This window comes from Colossoma macropomum, unplaced genomic scaffold (genome assembly GCF_904425465.1).
Source record: "Colossoma macropomum unplaced genomic scaffold, Colossoma_macropomum, whole genome shotgun sequence".
Taxonomy (NCBI): Eukaryota; Metazoa; Chordata; class Actinopteri; order Characiformes; family Serrasalmidae; genus Colossoma; species Colossoma macropomum.
Genome location: NW_023494800.1, coordinates 3516388 through 3536102, shown reverse-complemented (window position 1 = coordinate 3536102; position 19715 = coordinate 3516388). Strand labels below are relative to the sequence as shown.

General features: G+C 40.2%; 1 protein-coding gene across 1 annotated transcript; it reads left to right on the top strand.

Moving 5' to 3' along the window:
• The first annotated feature begins 2787 nt into the window (after nt 1-2787).
• st8sia3 (ST8 alpha-N-acetyl-neuraminide alpha-2,8-sialyltransferase 3) lies at nt 2788-19482 on the top strand. Its single transcript, XM_036588453.1, has 4 exons — nt 2788-3152; nt 9002-9124; nt 12052-12609; nt 19117-19482. The coding sequence occupies exons 1-4, from the start codon at nt 2827-2829 to the stop codon at nt 19397-19399; spliced, it is 1290 nt and encodes a 429-aa protein (XP_036444346.1). The 5' UTR covers nt 2788-2826; the 3' UTR covers nt 19400-19482.
• The last annotated feature ends 233 nt before the right edge of the window (nt 19483-19715 follow it).

The following is a 19715-nucleotide window of genomic DNA, read 5'->3' as shown; positions in this document are numbered from 1 at the left end:
GAGAATGATGAAGCCGAATGGCACTATTACAATATTGGGGTTTGGTGGAGATGATTGTTGGAGAATGATGGTGTTTGGTAGATAATGATGGTGTTTGGGGCAGAGTGATGGACTTTGTTGGAGAGTAATGGACTTTGTGGGAGAATGATGAAGCCGAATGGCACTATTACAATATTCGGGTTTGGTGGAGATGATTGTTGGAGAATGATGGTGTTTGCAGGTAAATGTTTGTATCTGGAGAATGATTGTGCTTTCTGGAGTGTAGTGATGTTGGAGAATGATGGTGTCTGGTGGAGAACAATGGTGTGTGTTGTAGAATGATGGCGTTTGTTGGACAACGGTAGTGCTTGTTGGAAAATATTGATTTGCAGAAGAAGGTTGGTGTAAGCTGGAGAATGATGGTGTTTTATATGGAATGATTATGCTTGTTGGAGAATTATGGTGTTTGTAGAAGAATATTAGTGTTTGTTGGTGACCAGTGCTGTGTGTTGGACAGTGATAGTGTTTGCAGGTGAATGTTTGTGTTGTTAGAAAAATGCTGGTGGACTGTAGAACGATGGTGTTTGTTGGAGAGAAATGGTGTGTGTTGGAGAATGATGATGTTTCATGGAGAATGATAGTGTTTGCAGAAGAATATTTATGTTTGTTTTGTTGGGAATGTTGGTGTTTGTTGAAGAATAATGGTGTTTGATGGAAAGTGGTGGTGTTTTGTGGAGACTGACAGTGTTTGTTGGGCAGTAATGGTGTATGTTGGAGAATGATGGTAATTGTTAAAGAAGATAACCACATCTTTACATGAGATACAGGCTCATTCATCAGCATCAGTGAAGTAGGGGACGTTTACACAATGTCTACATTTCCATTGCTTTATTATTTTAAAAGGTGTCTAGAATTAAGAAATACTGATGCACATGGTTCATGTGATGCTGCAGTGATTTTATATGAAGAGATGCTTTCTTCATAATAATGTTTACCTTTTTCATCATCAGTGCTGTGTTAAATGTATGTGACAGAGCAAACAGAGCAGGCCTTAATAACCAATCTCACAGCATTCACTGAGTTGTTCAGATTATCTTAATCCCACTGAAGCGATCAGGAGTCAGATTAGGACACAGATTTAGGTTACTGTCCGCTTTAACACACTCATTTATAACCCCTGAATGAGCTGCTTTTTTGCATCAATCAACAACTAATTTATTAAAATATAGGACGTTTAGTAACATCTTTGGCATTTGATTATTTTCCCCTGCATTTGTGCAAATATTTTCATACTTTTGCAGATGTTTCCAGATTAGTACAATGTATACAGATTACTGGAAATGTATTTAGATTCTTGCAGTGTAGATTATTCTAAACACTTCTAGACTTTTTCGAATATTTTCAAGTATAAAGACTGTTTAAGATGTACAGACTGTTGCAGATGTATAAGATATAAGTAGATGTACATGTACAAACAACTGTAAAACTATCTAGATGACTGTAAATGTACAGGCTACTGCAATTTAGACCATTGTACACCTTTTCAGACTACTGTAAATGTATCTGAACTCCTGTAAATGCATGCAGGGTAGCACAACTATATCCAGACTATAGCAAATAAATAGACTACTGCAAATGTTTATAGACTAATGCAATTGGTACTAGACTACTGTAAATATACCAAAACTGTCATGATTGTTTCTAGACTAATGCAAATGTTTCTAGACTATTGCAAATGTATCCAGACTAATGCCAGTGTTTTTAGACTATTGCAAATATTTCCAGACTTTCCTAAATGTTTCTAGACTATTACAAATGTATCCAGACTAATGCAAGTGTTTCTTGACTATTCCAAATGTGTCTAGACTAATGCAACCTTTTCTAGAATTTTGCAAATGTTTCTAGACTATTGCAAATGTATCCAGACTAATGCAAGTGTTTATAGACTATTGCAAATGTATCCAGACTAATGCAAGTGTTTCTAGATTATTTCAAATGTTTCTACACTAATGCAAAAGTTTCTAGACTACTCCAAATATTTCTAAACTACTGCAAACAATTTAAACTATTGCAAATGTTTCTAGACTTTTGCAAATGTTCTAAACTACTGCAAATATTTTTTATAAATGTTTCTAGACTATTGCAAATGTATCCAGCCTAATGCGAGTGTTTATAGACTATTGCAAATGTATCCAGACTAATGCGAGTGTTTATAGACTATTGCAAATGTTTACAGACTAATGCAAATGTTTCTAGACTACTCCGAATGTTTCTAGACTACTGCAAACAATTTAAACTATTGCAAATGTTTCTAGACTTTTGCAAATGTTCTAAACTACTGCAAATATTTTTTTGTAAATGCTTCTAGACTACTCCAAATATGTCTAGACTTTCGTAAATTCTAAACCACTGCAAATATTTCTAGACTGTTACAAATGTTTTGAGCTATTGTCAATGTACAGACTATTCGCTCCGCCTCCAGATTATTGCAGATGAATATGTATTTATTATTAATATATCCAGATTTTTACTGTTGTACAAAGAAAATGGCAAATGAGTGCAGATTAAAACAGATTAACACAGATGCGTTCTATTGCAAACGTATCCAGACTGCAGCGTAATCCGCGCTGCTCTGCACGCCACGCGCAACTCTTTCCGGGTGTCTCTCTCTCTTCGCCCCGGAGCCGCTCGTGTCTCTGATTTTTTTCTGGTTTCCTCTCTTCCTGGGTCGAGTCTCCTTTAAATATCCACCGATTCGTTGGAGTGGAAAAGCCTTTTGCATCGCTCGTTTATCCCGCCAGCACTGAGCCCCGGAGCGCGCGCGAGAGACACCGTGATGGCAGCTCGATGCCTCGCGGAGAGAGGGGAGGACGGAGAGGAGAACGCATCCGACCACATCTCCTAACGGCAGCCTCTCTCTCTCCGCCATGCCGGAGCTCTCCTCCTGATCGCCTCCTCTCTTTTTATTTGACTTCCTTCATTTTCCTCTCGTTTCTTTCGCTTTGCACGATGGTTCGCGTGGTCAGCGTGCTCGGCTTGGTCATGTTCAGCGTGGCTCTGCTCATCCTCTCCCTCATCAGCTACGTTTCCATAAAGAAAGACTTCATCTTCACTGCCCCCAAATACGCCAACCCCGGGGGTCCAAGGATGTACATGTTCCATGCAGGGTTTAGGTAAGTGGGAATGACCCCAGCAACGTCCTTACTGAACGTTTATGGAGCGTTTCAGCGATGCTGGCCGCCTGTTTAAGACGCTGCACGCTGTTGTGTTCATCCTATTGGTGTATAGATTGGTGGGTTTGTGGATGGGGGTCTACTGTCCGCACTGATACCCCTGAAACCGTGAGAGGTACTGGAGGCCTTGGTGTTATGGTACAGTAAGGTCCTGGCAAACGGCGCAGGCGCACTAATCCAAGCCTGGGCAGAAGAATGAGGACAGGCTGTGATGATCTGAGCTCACGCGCTCATATTTCGCAGCGTATTGATGCTGGGATTCTGCACAGTCACCCCACCTGCTTTCTAACGTCATGGCCTTTGGGTTGCGGCTGCTTTTAGCGCCAAAACCTGAAGCTTTTGAAGAAACTCGTGTAAATATGACCCTGGTGGAGCACAGTGTCTCTCTACCCCGTTTCCCTCCCTCTCTCTCTCTCTGTAATAGAGACTGGGGAAGTGCTGGGATGCGGAATGCGTGTCTTTGACGTTAGAGTCGTGGCTGATGGAGCTGTCCGTGGTCCTGATTTACTCCTGTGGTCCTGATGCTTCATTCCAGTTGATTTCTGAGCTTCTGCTTCATAGCCAGGTTGCGTAGGGAGCCATTTTGCCCAAGCACAGAGGGGAGGGGAGGGGAGGAGAGGGGAGGGAAGGGCCATATGCTTGCTGCAGTGAGATGGTTTGTTGACATACCCTGACAGAAGTCAATATCACAATATTTTCCAAATATATCACAGTATCAGGTGATATTAAGTTAGCATTAAACAGCCCACATCATGTAGAACCCATTTAAGGCTTTGATGTAGCCCGTAAAAATGGTTAAAATTTCAAAAACGTGCTGCTCCCTCCACAGTCCATACGGTCGATATATGGAAACTGAGCTCATTTTCACTTAATCGTTTTTGTGATGTCACAAAATGTGTTACATACATCCACATATCCTGTCTAGTAGTTTAGCCTATCCTATTTATGCTGAAGCTATAGGGAGTGTTTCTGCTTTTTTAATGAGGCGCAAGGCATGACAGCCAATCAGATCAGAGCTCCAGCGCCACTTATTATATAGGTGCACTTTGTAGTTCTACAGTTACAGACTGTAGTCCATCTGTTTCTCTGATACTTTGTTAGCCCCCTTTTACCCTGTTCTTCAGTGGTCAGGACCCCCATGGACCCTCACAGAGCAGGTACTGTTTGGGTGGTGGGTCATTCTCAGCACTGCAGTAACACTGACGTGGTGGTGGTGTGTTAGTGTGTGTTGTACTGGTCTGAGTGGATCAGACACAGCGGTGCTGCTGGAGTTTTTAAACACCTCAGTGTCACTGTTGGACTGAGAATAGTAAGTGGAGCTGATAAAATGGACAATGAGCGTAGAAACAAGATAATCATAATGTTATGCCTGATCGGTGTAAATATATTTTTATATATATATCGGTCTTAAAGACTGAGTAACAAAATCGCTTAAGAGCATTTTGGCATGTAATCTTTATTTTAAATCAGTTTCTCATTTAAATAACATGAATCTGATAAAGTGGTACATCAAAAGTGAGAGGCGACTGGCTTTTCATTACAATGAGTCATGCATGATTGTGTTATGATGTATTATATTGTATATAATAAACTGGCCAATTGCCGACAGAGCCGGTCCTGACCTCCCTGGGGCCCTAAGCAAAATTTTGCAAAGGGGTCCTCCTATGTGTCCCGTGAGCCATGTAAACCATTTGAAATTGCCACACAGTCACACCTGACACCCCAGTGCTCTCACTACAGTCCTCCCTCCTTTAAAACAGCCTGCTCCATCTGTCGATCCAAGAATAAGTTGACCTTACAGAACAGAATGAGGTACAAACAATTTTTATTGACTAGACTATTTTCTGTACAATCTTCAAGAGAAGGGAATAATAACATACTATATGATACAAAAACATAGTGTAAAATGATAATAATTATAAATACTAATAAATAACAAATATAAATACTGTTTGTACTGTGGCTTGGCTGGTTATTATTTACTGAGAGATGTGCATCCATTTTGCCCAGTTAATCAACATTTTAAATTCAATATTTAATCAATAATCAATGTCAATCCATTGCTTTCCATTTTGCTTTAGTCAGAGTTGTAACTAAACCTTGACTGAGAGACTAGATAATCACTGTCTTGTTTTAAAATGATGAGCTCCTTTGAGGATCGTACCAGCACGCCTATATACTGTCTGGCCTGGACTGGACTGGACTCAGTTTGTAAACAGCACTTCTGTTGTAACACAACAACTTTTATTAGTTAATAAAATATTCAGACTTTGGGACACATTGACTTCAAAACAGAAGTTACTGTTATTTGTTGACAACAGTGAGTGGAGAGAACACAAGTTTACCTGATTTCTGTGCCGCAGTTCACTCTTACTGTGTTTTTTCTTTTTATTGTGACCAGATGGATTGTTCCACTTCATCCTCTCATCGAAGCTGTAAACAACAAACAGCTTTAACACAAGAGGGAGGTGGGGCCCCTGCGTTATTTGCGTGGCCCTACGCAATGAGCGTATAGCGTATAGGGCCGACTGGGTCTGATTGCCCACATCATGTTTTGAGCAAAACTCTAACAATTCAAATCTTGGCTGACTCTGCTTGTACATCCTTACTATATATAGAACGGTGAAGACTCTGAGAATCAATTGAAGGCATAAATGGTTATTTGAATGGTTAAACGGTTCTATGAAGAACATGTTATGTATGAAACCTTCTTAAAAATGGTTCTGTATAGCACCAAATATTATTACAAGTCAAAGAACCTAATCAATGTCCATTGCATCAGAAACACCTCCCATATATGTTCACTTTGTATGTTTAGTTACAGACTGTAGCGCATTTGTTACTGCAAAATAGAAAGGCACCACCAAAGGACCACCACTGTCCAGGAATTATTTGGGTGGTGGTCCATCCTTAGCACAGCAGTGACAGTGACATGGTAGTGTGTGTGGTGCTGGTGCAAGTGTATCAGGTACAGCAGTGTTGTTGGGGTTTTCACACACACCAGTGTCAATGCTAGGTTGAGAGGAGACCGCCACCCAGAAATATCCAGACAGGAGTGGCTCTGTGGTCAGAAACTGACCGTTACTGACGTTCTAGAGGATGACTAACACAAACTGTGCATCAACAGATGGACTCTAACTGTACGTTAGCAAAGTGGATCTACAAGGGAGGGGTTTCTGATAAAGTGGCCAGTGTACACAGTGTGGAAATCTACACCTGATACACATCTGATACACTCACACTACACACACACTGTCAGTGTCACTGCTATGCTGAGAATTAACCACTATCCAAATAATATCAGGTCAGTGGTGGTCCTTTGGTGGTCCCTTTCTGTTCGGGCTTGAAGGGGGATGATAATTTGTGCAGTAACAGTAACTGTAAACCTACAAAGTGCACATATGGTAGGTGTTTCTGATAAAATGGCCAATGAGTATTTCATGTTGTGTTTCTGTTATTTTGTCCATGCCTGTAGTTCTGATTGGTCTGATCCAGTTCCAGTTCCAGTTACTTCCAAAGAGGCAACTTACACAGTACTATAAACATTAATCAGAAAATGAAAACGTACTGTTTATTTAGTTTTGGTGTATTTTAAATAACTTTAAAGCATCCAGCAAAATGGCATACTTTGCACAAACTTTAATAAAAAAACAAAAACTAAAAACTGCCCGACCAAAGGGACAGGACTTATTCATAGGCACTATATCTTGATCTATTAATATTACTGGAAAACTGAAAAGCAATATCAGAGTATGTCATTATAACAGAATCCAGTACAGACAGTGTGGCCCATTCTACTGAATTAAATCAGACTGCGACCCCACAGTGAAAGAAAATATTTAATAAACACTGAAATATTCAGAGCTTAAATATTTACAGGGATTATGTTATGATCTATTAAAGCCCAAGGCATTAATAGAGGCAGTAATAATCTAAATATATACAATATCATCATTTATAGGGTACTTACTGTTGGGGGGGTATCTGGCCAATTTACACTTGTCAAAATAATGTTATTTTTTGAAAGATCTTTTTTGATTTATTTTGAAGTTAAGTGGAAAATTTTGATTTATAATGAGTTTAATTTCAAAATGAAGACAGGTGCTTATTTTAGCCACGCCCCCTCTAGAGCAGGAAGTGAGGCTGCATCCCTGTCCCCTCATGGCCACATGGTAAGCAGTTAGAACCCATTGTTTTGAAGTAAATGTGTCCCAAAGCCTGAAAATCAGTCCAAAAGAGTTCAAAAGTGTTTTCAACTCTGACTTTGAACCGGTTTAGTAGAATCATCACCCAGCACTAACACTGACTCTGGACTTTTCTCTAAGTTGCTGGACGTGTCAAGACTGTCTGATCTTCTGATTATAATCCATATTTTATATTAAATACCTTTTAAACCACCTCACACACTTTCACTAAGGGCTCTACACTCTTAAAAACAAAGGTGCCAAAAGGTTCTTTGTGGTACCGTAGAATAACCACTTGGTTCCATAGAGAGCCTTTCATTGGACGGTTCTTTTAAAAACTCCGTTTGAAAGGCTGAAAACCACTCAGCTGAACTGATGTTTTAAGAAAGTGTGGCATCACTAGGCGCTGCTCCAAAGAACCCTCTTATGCGCCATCGCTCTTAATAGTTTATGCTTACTGCAGTGCGGTGCAGTGATTTGTCGATGTACATTGTGAATGTGGACCATTTGCTTTTCTGTTAAATAGAAAGACACTTTAAAGGGGAGGTGCACTGATATTTAAAGTTTTCTGGATAATTAAACGAATAAGATGTAAACAACGTCATTCAGAGTGGTTTGGTGTGAAACGCTCTGTTCTAGAGAAACTTACCGAGCCAGAATTGTTCACAGTGTTGGTGATAGGAACCAGACTGCCTATTTGGAGCAAAGGTAAAGCACAGAAGACCCTGAACACGACAGATTTTTCAAAACATTCTGCATAATTCAATCATTAAGATGTAAACAAAGTCATGCATGGTTATGAATATGCTGCCTGATACCAGAGACATTGTTTATAGGCCCAAAATATTTTTTTGTATTTTTATATATTTATAAACATTTCAAGATTCTTCACTATTTTATCATCATCAATATTCCATATAAACTCAGAAGACTCGTGTAGGTTCACTGGTGGTTTTGGATGGTAAATAAAATGTCTATATTTGTGTTGTAGTCATGGCGACCCCTGGTTCCTATCACCACCACTGTAAAGACATCTGAACCATTTCACACCAAACCACTGTGAATCACTCTGTTTACGTCTCAAACACTGAGTTATGCAGAAAATCAGTGGAATTGTCTTTTAGGCTGTTTGAACTTTAATTGGAGCATTTTTGTGCATTAGACACTTTGAAAAAAACAAGAGACCTTCGATTGGTCAGAAAGTATATCTTCAAAAAGAACCGCACATTAAGCGTCCCACACGTTTCACTCGTACCGTGTTGAAGCTCTGTCTCTGAGGCAGTGGCCCAACCCTCAATAACCTTTACTAATAAAATAGTACAAGCACTAATGAGTGAGGATGAGAAACTGACCAGGCCTGAAGTCTAAAAAGAGGCTGTTTAATTAGAGTGGCCATTGACTGCCCGGGGCAGGGGGTGAGTGGCGCAGGGGCGGATGGGGTGGCATTGATCCGAGCTACTTTCAGCAGCTGCCACTGCCGTGACATCAGGACCAGGTCCTCCTGTGAAATGGAACGGAAACTCCATTTTCCTGTTGCCCCCAGTGCCCAACCCCCCCCCAGCCCAACCCCCTTTTTTTATTCATCCCTTCTTTTCTTCTCTTTAGGTCCCAACTGGCGATGAAGTTTCTGGACCCAGCATTTACACCTCTGAACAACGCCCTGAACGAGAACCTGCAGGAGAACTCCTCCAAGTGGAGGTTTAATAAGACGGCCTATTTGGAGCAAAGGTAAAGCACTGAAGACCCTGAAAATGATTTTCAAAACCATTAAGATGTAAACAAAGTCATTCATAGTGGTAGAGAAACTGTCGCAGTGGTGGTGATAGGAACCAGACGTCCACCTCTAAAAGCCCCCTCACACAAAGTTATTACATTAAATGGTTATGAATTCACTGCCTGATGTCTGAGACATCGTGTTATGATAGTTTTGAGAAGACTTTGGCCTAAAACATATTTTCACACCAGACAAGTACTTGCAGGGCATGGAGGCTACAATACAGTCCCAAAAGAAAACTTTTTTGTTTATATATTCATAAATATTTTTTGATTTTCCACTATTTTCCATCATCAACATTCCATATAAACTCAGAAGACTTGTGTAGGTTCACTGGTGGTTTTGGATAGTAAATAAAATGTCTATATTTCTGTTGTAGTCATGGCGACCCCTGGTTCCTATCACCACCACTGTAAAGACATCTGAGTGTTTGTCTTGTTTGTGTTCATCAAGGGTTCTTTAGTAAAGACAATGGTTCTATATAGAACCATGAACACTCAAATAACCATTTGCATGCTTAAAGTGTTCTTTGCATGGTCAAATCATTTTTCACATTGATGAAGAATATGTTGTATGTGGTTCTATATAGAACCTTTTTAAAAAAATGGTTCTGTATAGTACCAAAAAGGGCTCTGCTGTTGTCACAATGTTAAGTTGTAACAATCGAAAAACGCTTTTTGGTGCTGTATAAAACCATATACAACACATTCTCCATCAATCGGAAGAACCATTTCACCATGCAGATGATTCTTTCAAGTGTTCAATGTTCTATTTAGAACCATTGTCTTTACTAACCCATGAAGAACCACTTTTTTAAGAGAGTAGAACAGAGTATTTCGCATTAAATCACACTAAATGACTGCTTACATCTCAGCCACTGAAATTTAGAATTATGAGGAAATTATTTAAAAAATGGTAGAAATTTCTCTTTAAGAATGATTAACATGATTGATTAACACAGTCACTGTTTCATTACTGCTGTCAGTTAAGAACCAGTAACATCATGGTTATAAAACAGGCTGGTAACTGCCGTTTTTCCCATTTTTAAAAATCTTATACGTTTTATTAAAGTATACACTATGGGTCTTCCCCCTCTCTCTGTTTCATTGCTGTTTTCCTAGCACATGGTCAAAGGAGATTACTCCTACCCAGCAACATTTAACTGAGCAGGGGAAAAAATACTCAGTCTAATCTTCTGTTAATCCATCTGGGGTCATGGAGAACAAGAGGAACTGTGATGGGAAACAATATAGACTCCATTACAGATAAGAACATGAAAAATCTGAGAATCTGGCTGCCTCTGTGCAGACCTGAACTGAAGGAACGTCAGATCCAAACTGAACCATTACAGATCCAAACTGCCTGCACAGCTGCTGCTCAGTAGACTCTGTGCGTCTGGGCCTGGTGCACCAAGAACAAATGAGCTTCATGACTACAACCCTTTCATGAACTCATAACCTGTTTATGGTGGTCTTTGTTTCACTCTTGGTTCCTCTCAGTGGTTCTTCCTCATGTTGTCAGGCGGTTTTGGCTTTTGAGGTTTGGTGCAGTGTTTCTCACTCATGCTCTTAGAGAGTTTCTACTTATGAGTCTTGGTTCCTCTCAGTGGTTCTTCCTCATGTTCTCAGGGAGTTTCTCCTTTTGAGTCTTGGTTCCTCTCAGTGGTTCTTCCTCATGTTCTCAGGGAGTTTCTCCTTTTGAGTCTTGGTTCCTCTCAGTGGTTCTTCCTCATGTTCTTTCAGACAGTTTCTCCTTGTGACTCAGTTCTTCTCAATGATTCATTGTTATGCTCTTTAGGCAGTTTTTCCCATTGAGTCGTGGCTCCTTTTAGTGGTTCTTCCTCATGTTCTCAGGGGGTTTCTCCTTTGCAGAGTTGGCTCAGTGGTTCTCACTCATGCTCTTAGAGTTTCTCCCTTTGAGTCTTGGTTCCTCTCAGTGGTTCTTCTTCATGCTCTTAGGCAGTTTCTCCTTTTGAGTACTGGTTTCTCGTCCTCATGCTCATAGGGAGTCTTTCGTTGTAAAGTGTAAAGACCCACATTTCTGGAAAGCTGTTTTGTGACAGTGTCTGCTGTAGAAGGTACTAGACAAATAACGTGTTTGAATTGAACTGAACTGAACTGAATTGAACTGAATCAAATCCACCCTTGTTCCACCCACAAATTTTGGCTAAGATACCTAAATTTAAAATGAGATATTAACTTCAGTTGATATGTGTTTTACATTTGTGTGAAAGGTCAAACTGTTACATCCATACATATTGCATACTGCGCTGCCAGTTGTTTATACACACATTCCTATTGCACAACTATTAACATATGTTGTCGTTTACAGTGTTTGGTCAATTGGGTCATCCACTGGTCGTGACATGCACCACTGCATTGTCACCTGCATGATATCAATGCAATTTTACTCACTTATCCTCGTACTGCACATTATATTTTGTGGTTGTTTTAGTATATTTTATTATATATCTTTACTTCTTCTATTTATGCATCTGTATAATAGCGTATGGCAATACTTGTGCTCTTGTTTTGCTCTTTACTGTACTTTGTTTGGTTGATTAATAAAGTGATCTATCTGTTAGGACTGGTCCAATGAAGGTTTTTTGCTATGTCTTTGACACATCCCAAATATACATTTGCTGATACAAACCAGTCTAGTTTCAGTTAGCCTCAAAACCAAAGATTTGTCAGTCTATCTTTAGGTTAAATAGGATTTTTGCAAAAGCTCTGCCAAGTTCCTCAAACATTTGCAACAGTAGCTACAAAAGAATGCATTTGTAGGAGGAACATTGTCTGGACAATCGAATCTTAAAGGTTCCAGTGTGAAAAGCCCCCCGATGTGAACAGTGATTGTTTGTGGGTTCTTGTCTGTGTTGCAGTAAAGAGATTGCCCAGTACATCGACGTGCCACACAACTTCACCCTGACCAAAAACAGCGTGCGTGTGGGTCAGCTGATGCACTACGACTACTCCAGCCATAAATACGTCTTCTCCATCGGCGAGAACTTCCGCTCTCTGCTTCCGGACTCCTCCCCCGTCCTCAACAAGCGATACAACACCTGCGCCGTCGTGGGCAACAGCGGGATCCTGACGGGCAGCCGGTGCGGCCCCACCATCGACAAGTACGACTTCGTCTTCCGCTGCAACTTCGCGCCCACCGAGGTCTTCCGCAGAGACGTGGGGCGACGGACCAACCTCACCACCTTTAACCCCAGCATCCTGGAGAAGTACTACAACAACCTGCTCACCATCCAGGACAGGAACAACTTCTTCCTGAGCTTGAAGAAGCTGGACAGGGCCATCCTCTGGATCCCCGCCTTTTTCTTCCACACCTCCGCCACGGTCACGCGCACGCTTGTGGACTTCTTCGTGGAGCACAGGGGTCAGCTCAGAGTGCAGCTGGCCTGGCCTGGAAACATCATGCAATACGTCAACAGGTTAGAAATGGCATGAGTTAAACATATAAATCCAAATATATTTAATTGCGTTGTTTTTTTTTTAATGCTTTATTGTGAGACTCCACTGTGGATGCCTTGTAGATACTCACTTTATCTGTAACTTACTTTCCCTGATATTAAATGCAACTGAACACAAAGTTATAACAAAACAGTTTCTGTTAAAGGAAAATATTTTTTTACATTTTAACTAAGATGTAAACACAGTGATTCAGAGTGGTTTGGTGTGAAATAGTTCAGATGTCTTTACAGTGGTGGTGATAGGAACCAGGGGTCGCCATGACTACAACACAAATATAGACATTTTATTTACCATCCAAAACCACCAGTGAACCTACACGAGTCTTCTGAGTTTATATGGAATATTGACGATCATAAATAGTTTAAAATAATAAAAATAAAGTTTTGTTTGGGGACTATTTTACCTCACAACAAAAAATTAAAGCCAAAATCTTCTCAAAACTATCATAAAACAGTGTCTCAGTCATCAGGCAGTGAATTCATAACCATTTCATGTAGTAACTTTCTGTGAGGGAGCTTTTAGAGGTGGACGTCTGGCTCCTATCACCACCACTGTGAACAGTTCTGACTCTGTAAGTTTCTCTAGAGCAGAGCGTTTCACACCAAACCACTCTGAATGACTCTGTTTAGGTGTTAACCAGTTAAGTAGACATACATTTTTAAACATTGGTGGAATTTCCCTTTAAGAATGGGCCTCAGAGCTGCAGTGCCCAGTGAGATCTCAGAAAATATGCACTGTTTGTGTGAATTTTGTCATTACTATAAAGGAAATTTGAGACATAGTTAGATATTCTGTTTAGATTGTATGTGATGCGGTTGGGCTGAGTGTGGGTGAAGCTAAACCCACATGCTAAAATTAATATATTTCTATTAAGTTTTGATGTTTTTATTATTACAGTTTAAGAGAAGATGTGCTAAAGATGCAATTTAACCAAAAATCTGGGGAAAAAAAGATGCATGATGAGACTAAAATAGTCATTTCTGCCTGCAGCGTCTTGCCTTAATTATAGCACCTCAAATGTCCCAGATGACTGAAATGAGGCAATTTCTGTCCTTAAAAAAGGATCCTTCATTTTTGATTTCTCACATTGCAGTCTTGAGTCTGTGGCCCTGTTTTTGCAGGTTAACATCAAATAGCATCAAATGCATTTTAACGAGAGCCGGGAGCTCTGGCGGTTTTATTCAGGTTGTATTGAGCGCAGAGAGGACGGGCAAGAAAAGCAGCAGCCTTGTACTGTAAAGTGATAATCTATGAAAAGAGAAAAAAGAGAGAGAGAGAAAGAGAGAAAGAGACTATAATCAACATGAAGACTCACACCAAATGGAGCAATGCTAGAAATAAAGTGAAGAAAGTGATGATGTGAGTGATACCAGTGTTGCAACATTGATGACCGCACTATATTATGATCAAAAGATCAAAAACGAGAGGTATGGAAGGATACTTACAGTGTATATGGGGGGCAAACAGACGTACAGACAAAGAAGAGAGAGAGAGCCTTTTGAATTGAATTGAGAGCGAGAGAGAGACGGAGAGAGATCGATGGAGAGAATTGGAGAGGTGCTGTTGAATGGAGTCCTGTAGAGGTGAATGAAGAGGGGCTTAGCATGCATCCCTTTCTGGCCACCAGAAACGCCTTGTTGCACTGTAATCTCCTGCAATCCCATTAAAGAGAGCGGCTTGGACGGAATTGCGGCCTTTAAGCAGCTCAGATAGGCCTTAGACACCCTAAGAGTTTAATGTTGATAGTAATTTAATAGGCCTTGCTACAGATAGACACGCAGGTGCCCCAATACTCACATAAGCTTCCATAATGGGACAGTTAAAGGGCCCATATCCTTCAGTTTTCTTGTTTATTCCTTTCCCTGAGGTCCAGTTTGTGCACCCGAATTTGGGTTTATTTTTGTATAACCTCTCTTTATCCCTTAGAATTAAACAGGCTGTCTTTGGTACTGTCACTTTAAGATTGAAATATGTAAATTAGCCTGATTCTGGTTGGTTGCCTTGTACATCCAAAAAGCAATCCGGGTAGAAGCGCTCTTTATAACTTCAGTGCGAATAGGCAGGGCTAAACTGCTGTAGGCTGAATGGACAGCTATATGTAAATGGGTTGGATTTTGTGACATCACAAAAACACATTCAAAACAAGCTCTTTTTGTTACTGTCCCTTTAAGACAGAAATATGTAAATGAGCTCTGTTCTGATTGGCTGCCACGTGCATTCAAAAAGCAGTCCGGGAAGAAATGTTTGCGATTTGTTTTAGGTTTTTATGTCATCACAAACAGCACATTCTAAATAGTCAGCGTAATTTCCATATATGAACTGTATGGATTGTGAATTGAACAGAAGAAAAATGGAAGTGCTTCCTCTTTCATTCTGACATCACAAAAACAATACATTCAAAACAGACTGCTACTGTCTCTTTAAGACTGAAATATGTAAATGAGTTCTATTCTAATTTACTGCCATGTGATCAAAAAGCAGTCCAAGCAGATAAGCTCCTTATAACTTCATCGTGAAGGGGTGGGACTAAACAGCTGTAGGCTGAATAGGCTGATATGTGTATATGGGTTGGCTTTTGTGACATCACAAAAACACATTCCAATCAGGCTGTTATTGTTACTGTCCCTTTAAGACAGACATATGTAAATGAGCCCTGTTCAGAATAGGCTGTCATGTGCATTCAAAAAGCAGTCTGGGAAGAAATGTTTGGGCTCTGCTTTAGGATTTTATGACATCACAAAAACAGCACATTCAAAACAAACTGTTTCTGTTACTGTCCCTTTAAGACTGAAATATTTAAATGAGCTTTGTTCTGATTGGCCGTCATGCCATGTGCATTTAAAAAGCTGTTTGTGCAGAAATGCTCCTTACAACCTCAGCATGAATGGGTGGGCTAAACTGCTATTGGTGGATATATGTAAATGATTTAGCTTTTGTGACATCACAAAAACAGCACATTCAAAACAGGCTGTTTTGAAGCTTAATTCCCGTACATGTACTGTATGGACTGTGGAGTGAATAGCAAAGAAATGAAAGAGCTCCCTCTTTCATTCTGACATCACAAAAACAATACATTCAGTGCTTTGGGACATTATGACATCACAAAAACAGCACATTCTAAATAGGCTGTTTTTGTAGCTTAATTTGCATGTAAGAACTGTATGGATTGTGACATCACAAAAACAATACATTCAAAACAGACTGTTACTGTGCCTTTAGGACTGAAATATGTAAATGATACGTCTTATGATTGGCTGTTCTTTAACTTACCTCATTCAGAAAGCGGTTGGACTGAAACACTCCTTATAACTTCAGGATGAATGGTAAATGGGCGGGGCTAAGCTGCTGTAGGCCAAATCACTAATGTATGCAAATTAGTTGGACATCACAAAAGCAATGTATTCAGAACAAAGACCATATAGACTGTGGAGTGAATAGTAAATAAACAAAAAAAGTGAGGCATGGGCCCTTTAAAGCTGCTGACCCCCAGCAGCGTCCTCTTTCATTCCGCCTCCATTGTGCTCTCTCTCCCTCTGTTTATCTGTCTGTGTCCCTCTCTGTCTCGTCCCCTGTGGTGTGCAGTTCAGGCTGATCAGCAGTGTCCCATTAGGCCGGTATATGGAGAGGTAACCTTGCTCTGAGCGCATTGCCACTGCGCCCAGGCCAGCAGCGGACAGCAGAAACAGGCCGCGTGAAAAATGCCCGCTGACCTTCACGGATGGTCACCGTTTCTCTCCATGTTGCATTCTGCCTATTGACACAGTGTATGACGAGCTTTGATTCAAGCACATTAACCCTGAAGCCCAACATGCGTGGCTTTCTTTAAATGGACAGATGTTTCCGACTGTTCGTATGTACCTTGGGACGTTAGCAACGGTCATTTACACACTTAAAAATAATGGTTCTTCAAGGGTTCTTTATGGTTTCATATAGAGCCATGAACATTCCAAGAGCCATTTCCATAATTAAAGGGTTCTTTGCATTGTTAAAGCATTCTTCTGATTGATGAACAATATACTGTAGATGGTTCTATATAGAACCTTTTAGAAAAGGGTTTTATGTACACTCTTAAAAAAGATGGTTCTTCAAGGGTTCTTTGATAAAGAAAATGGTTCTATATAGAACCATGAACACTCAAATAACCCTTTGCACAATTAAAGGGTTCTTTGCATCATGAAAGGGTTCTTTGGATTGATGAACACTTGTGCTATAGATGGTTCCATATAGAACCTTTTTGAAAAGGGTTCTATATACACTCTTGAAAAAGATGGTTCTTCGAGCATTCTTTAGGAAATAAAAGGGTTCTATATAGAACCATGAACACTCAAAAAAACCCTTTGCATGATTAAAGGGTTCTTTTTATCATAAAAGGGTTCTTCGGATTGATGGAAAATATGCATGAATGTGCTATAGACGGTTCTACACAGAACCTTTTTGAAAAGGTTTCCATATAGCACCCAAAAGGGTTCCTCTGTTGTTACAAGCTTGACATCGTAACAATAGAAGAACCCTTTGGGTGTTATATGGAAACCTTTTAAAAAAGGTTCTGTATAGAACTATCTACAGTACATTCTCCATCAGTTCTATGTCATTCAGCTATTATTATTATTTGTTCTGCTCACATTTTGATATTTAGTTTAGTTCTTATCTGAAGAAATAGACGAGGAGGAGGGAGATAAAATATGTTTTTAGTATATATTGTATATACACCAATCAGGCATAGCATTATGACCACCTCCTTGTTTCTACGCTCATTGTCCATTTTATCAGCTCCACTTACTGTATAGGTGCACTTTGTAGTTCTACAGTTACAGACTGTAGTCCATCTGTTTCTCTGATACTTTGTTAGCCCCCTTTTACCCTGTTCTTCAGTGGTCAGGACCCCCATGGACCCTCACAGAGCAGGTACTATTTGGGTGGTGGGTCATTCTCAGCACTGCAGTAACACTGACGTGGTGGTGGTGTGTTAGTGTGTGTTGTGCTGGTCTGAGTGGATCAGACACAGCAGTGCTGCTGGAGTTTTTAAACACTGTGTCCACTCACTGTCCACTCTATTAGACACTCCTACCTTGTCAGTCCACCTTGTAGATGTAAAGTCAGAGACGATAGCTCATCTGCTGCTGCACAGTTTGTGTTGGTCATCTTCTAGTCCTTCATTAGTGGTCACAGGACGCTGTTGGCAGCGCAACACACACTAACACACCACCACCACCACGTCAGTGTTACTGCAGTGCTGAGAATGATCCACCACCCAAATAGTGCCTGCTCTGTGAGGGTCCATGGGGGTCCTGACCACTGAAGAACAGGGTAAAAGGGGGCTAATAAAGTATCAGAGAAACAGATGGACTACAGTCTGTAACTGTAGAACTACAAAGTGCACCTATATAGTAAGTGGAGCTGATAAAATGGACAATGAGCGTAGAAACAAGGAACAGTGGTCTTAATGGTATGCCTGATTGGTGTATTAGAAAGTTTTATGGAGGAAATGATGTCACAGGTATACAATCAGCAATATTTACTTTTTTAAACATTTTCAGTGGACCAAAAGAGTAACATCTAATGGAGCAGATAGAGGATATGTAACTAGAGACATTTATTACTTTTGTCATATTCTTGACTTAACTTTTTTATGTTTTTAATTCTTAATTTTTCAGTGGAAACCAATCACCATAACTATTAGATGCTATTGAGTAATTTAGTTAAGTGTATTTATCTCAGTGTAAAAACGCTGCTCACACCATTTAAACAAGCTTAATAAATGTTTTTAACAGTGTATTGATAGCTCTGTGGTAGTGCATATGGAAGAGGGGGCTCTCGGTGGTCCGTGACCTGGAAAATTAGCTTCTGTTTCCAGCAGCTGTCAGGACAACAGTGCAGATGACTTTGTACTCCAGTGTTGACAAGTCATGTGACCCACACCAAGAACTTAATGACATATTACAAGGAAACACTTGTTATATAGAAATATTACTGTTAAAGGAAAACTTCAGTGACAAACACTGTTCATCCTTCTCCAGTTTTCATTCAGTAATTACCACTTTAACTTTTTGTTCTGGTCATTTTTTATATATGCATTTTTACCCCACCTGTCCTTTTTAAACGTGAAAAATTTCATAACATATTGACCAAAAATATGAAAAGTGAATCTTTAGTGTTTCTAAGATGAATTAACTATTAATTTTTTCCTTCTCCTATGATTTATCTGGGACAAACACTTCTTTAACCCCTAGATTTCATGCATTTTTCTGTATTACATTAATGTAATCACACAATTACATTATTAATTATACAATTATTTACATAAGGAGTTACATTTACATTTAAAATTTGTGACAGGTTCACGTCTGAACAAATAAAAAAACAGCAGCAACTGGACAAGATTTTTTTTTTTCTGTAGCAAAACTACACACAATTATGTCTTTCATCTTTATGGGTTGTGTCAATAACTGATGTGTTTCTCCTCTCAGGTACTGGAAGACGAAGCAGCTTTCTCCGAAGCGTCTGAGCACGGGGATCCTGATGTTCACGCTGGCCTCCTCTCTGTGTGAACAGATCCACCTGTACGGCTTCTGGCCTTTCGGCTGGGACCCCAACACGGGCAAGGAGCTGCCCTACCACTACTACGACAAGAAGGGCACCAAGTTCACCACCAAGTGGCAGGAGTCCCACCAGCTCCCCACCGAATTCAAACTCCTCTTCAAGATGCACACCGAGGGCGTGCTTAAGCTCAGCCTCTCACATTGCACCTAGAGAGCAAAGGTCAATGTCAGAGGGTCACAGGCTGGGATTTTAGGGCCACCCGAGTTTGCAGATGGACGTTTGGGTGGTCCGTCTCCTGCAGGGCTGTTGGGCGTTTTCGCGTATCGACATTAAGGTCAGTAGCAGTATTGGCAAATAATTATCTAAACAATGATGTTAATATCGATTACATCAAAAGGTCCAGTAAGAAATTGCCACTACTACCAGGCCACTTCATAGTGATGCAACTTCTACAAACATCTCCCCTACTGAAATGTGCAATAAGTACGTTCTGGGTCCTGCAGTGACTGCGGCTCCATCTCAGTCA

Excerpts from the sequence above, each read along its gene's own strand:
- st8sia3 (XM_036588453.1), top strand. The coding sequence starts at position 2,827 with ATGCCTCGCGGAGAGAGGGGAGGACGGAGAGGAGAACGCATCCGACCA. Across the intron at positions 3,153-9,001 it reads ATGTTCCATGCAGGGTTTAG|GTCCCAACTGGCGATGAAGT; the intron begins GTAAGTGGGAAT and ends TCTTCTCTTTAG. Across the intron at positions 12,610-19,116 it reads ATCATGCAATACGTCAACAG|GTACTGGAAGACGAAGCAGC; the intron begins GTTAGAAATGGC and ends TTCTCCTCTCAG.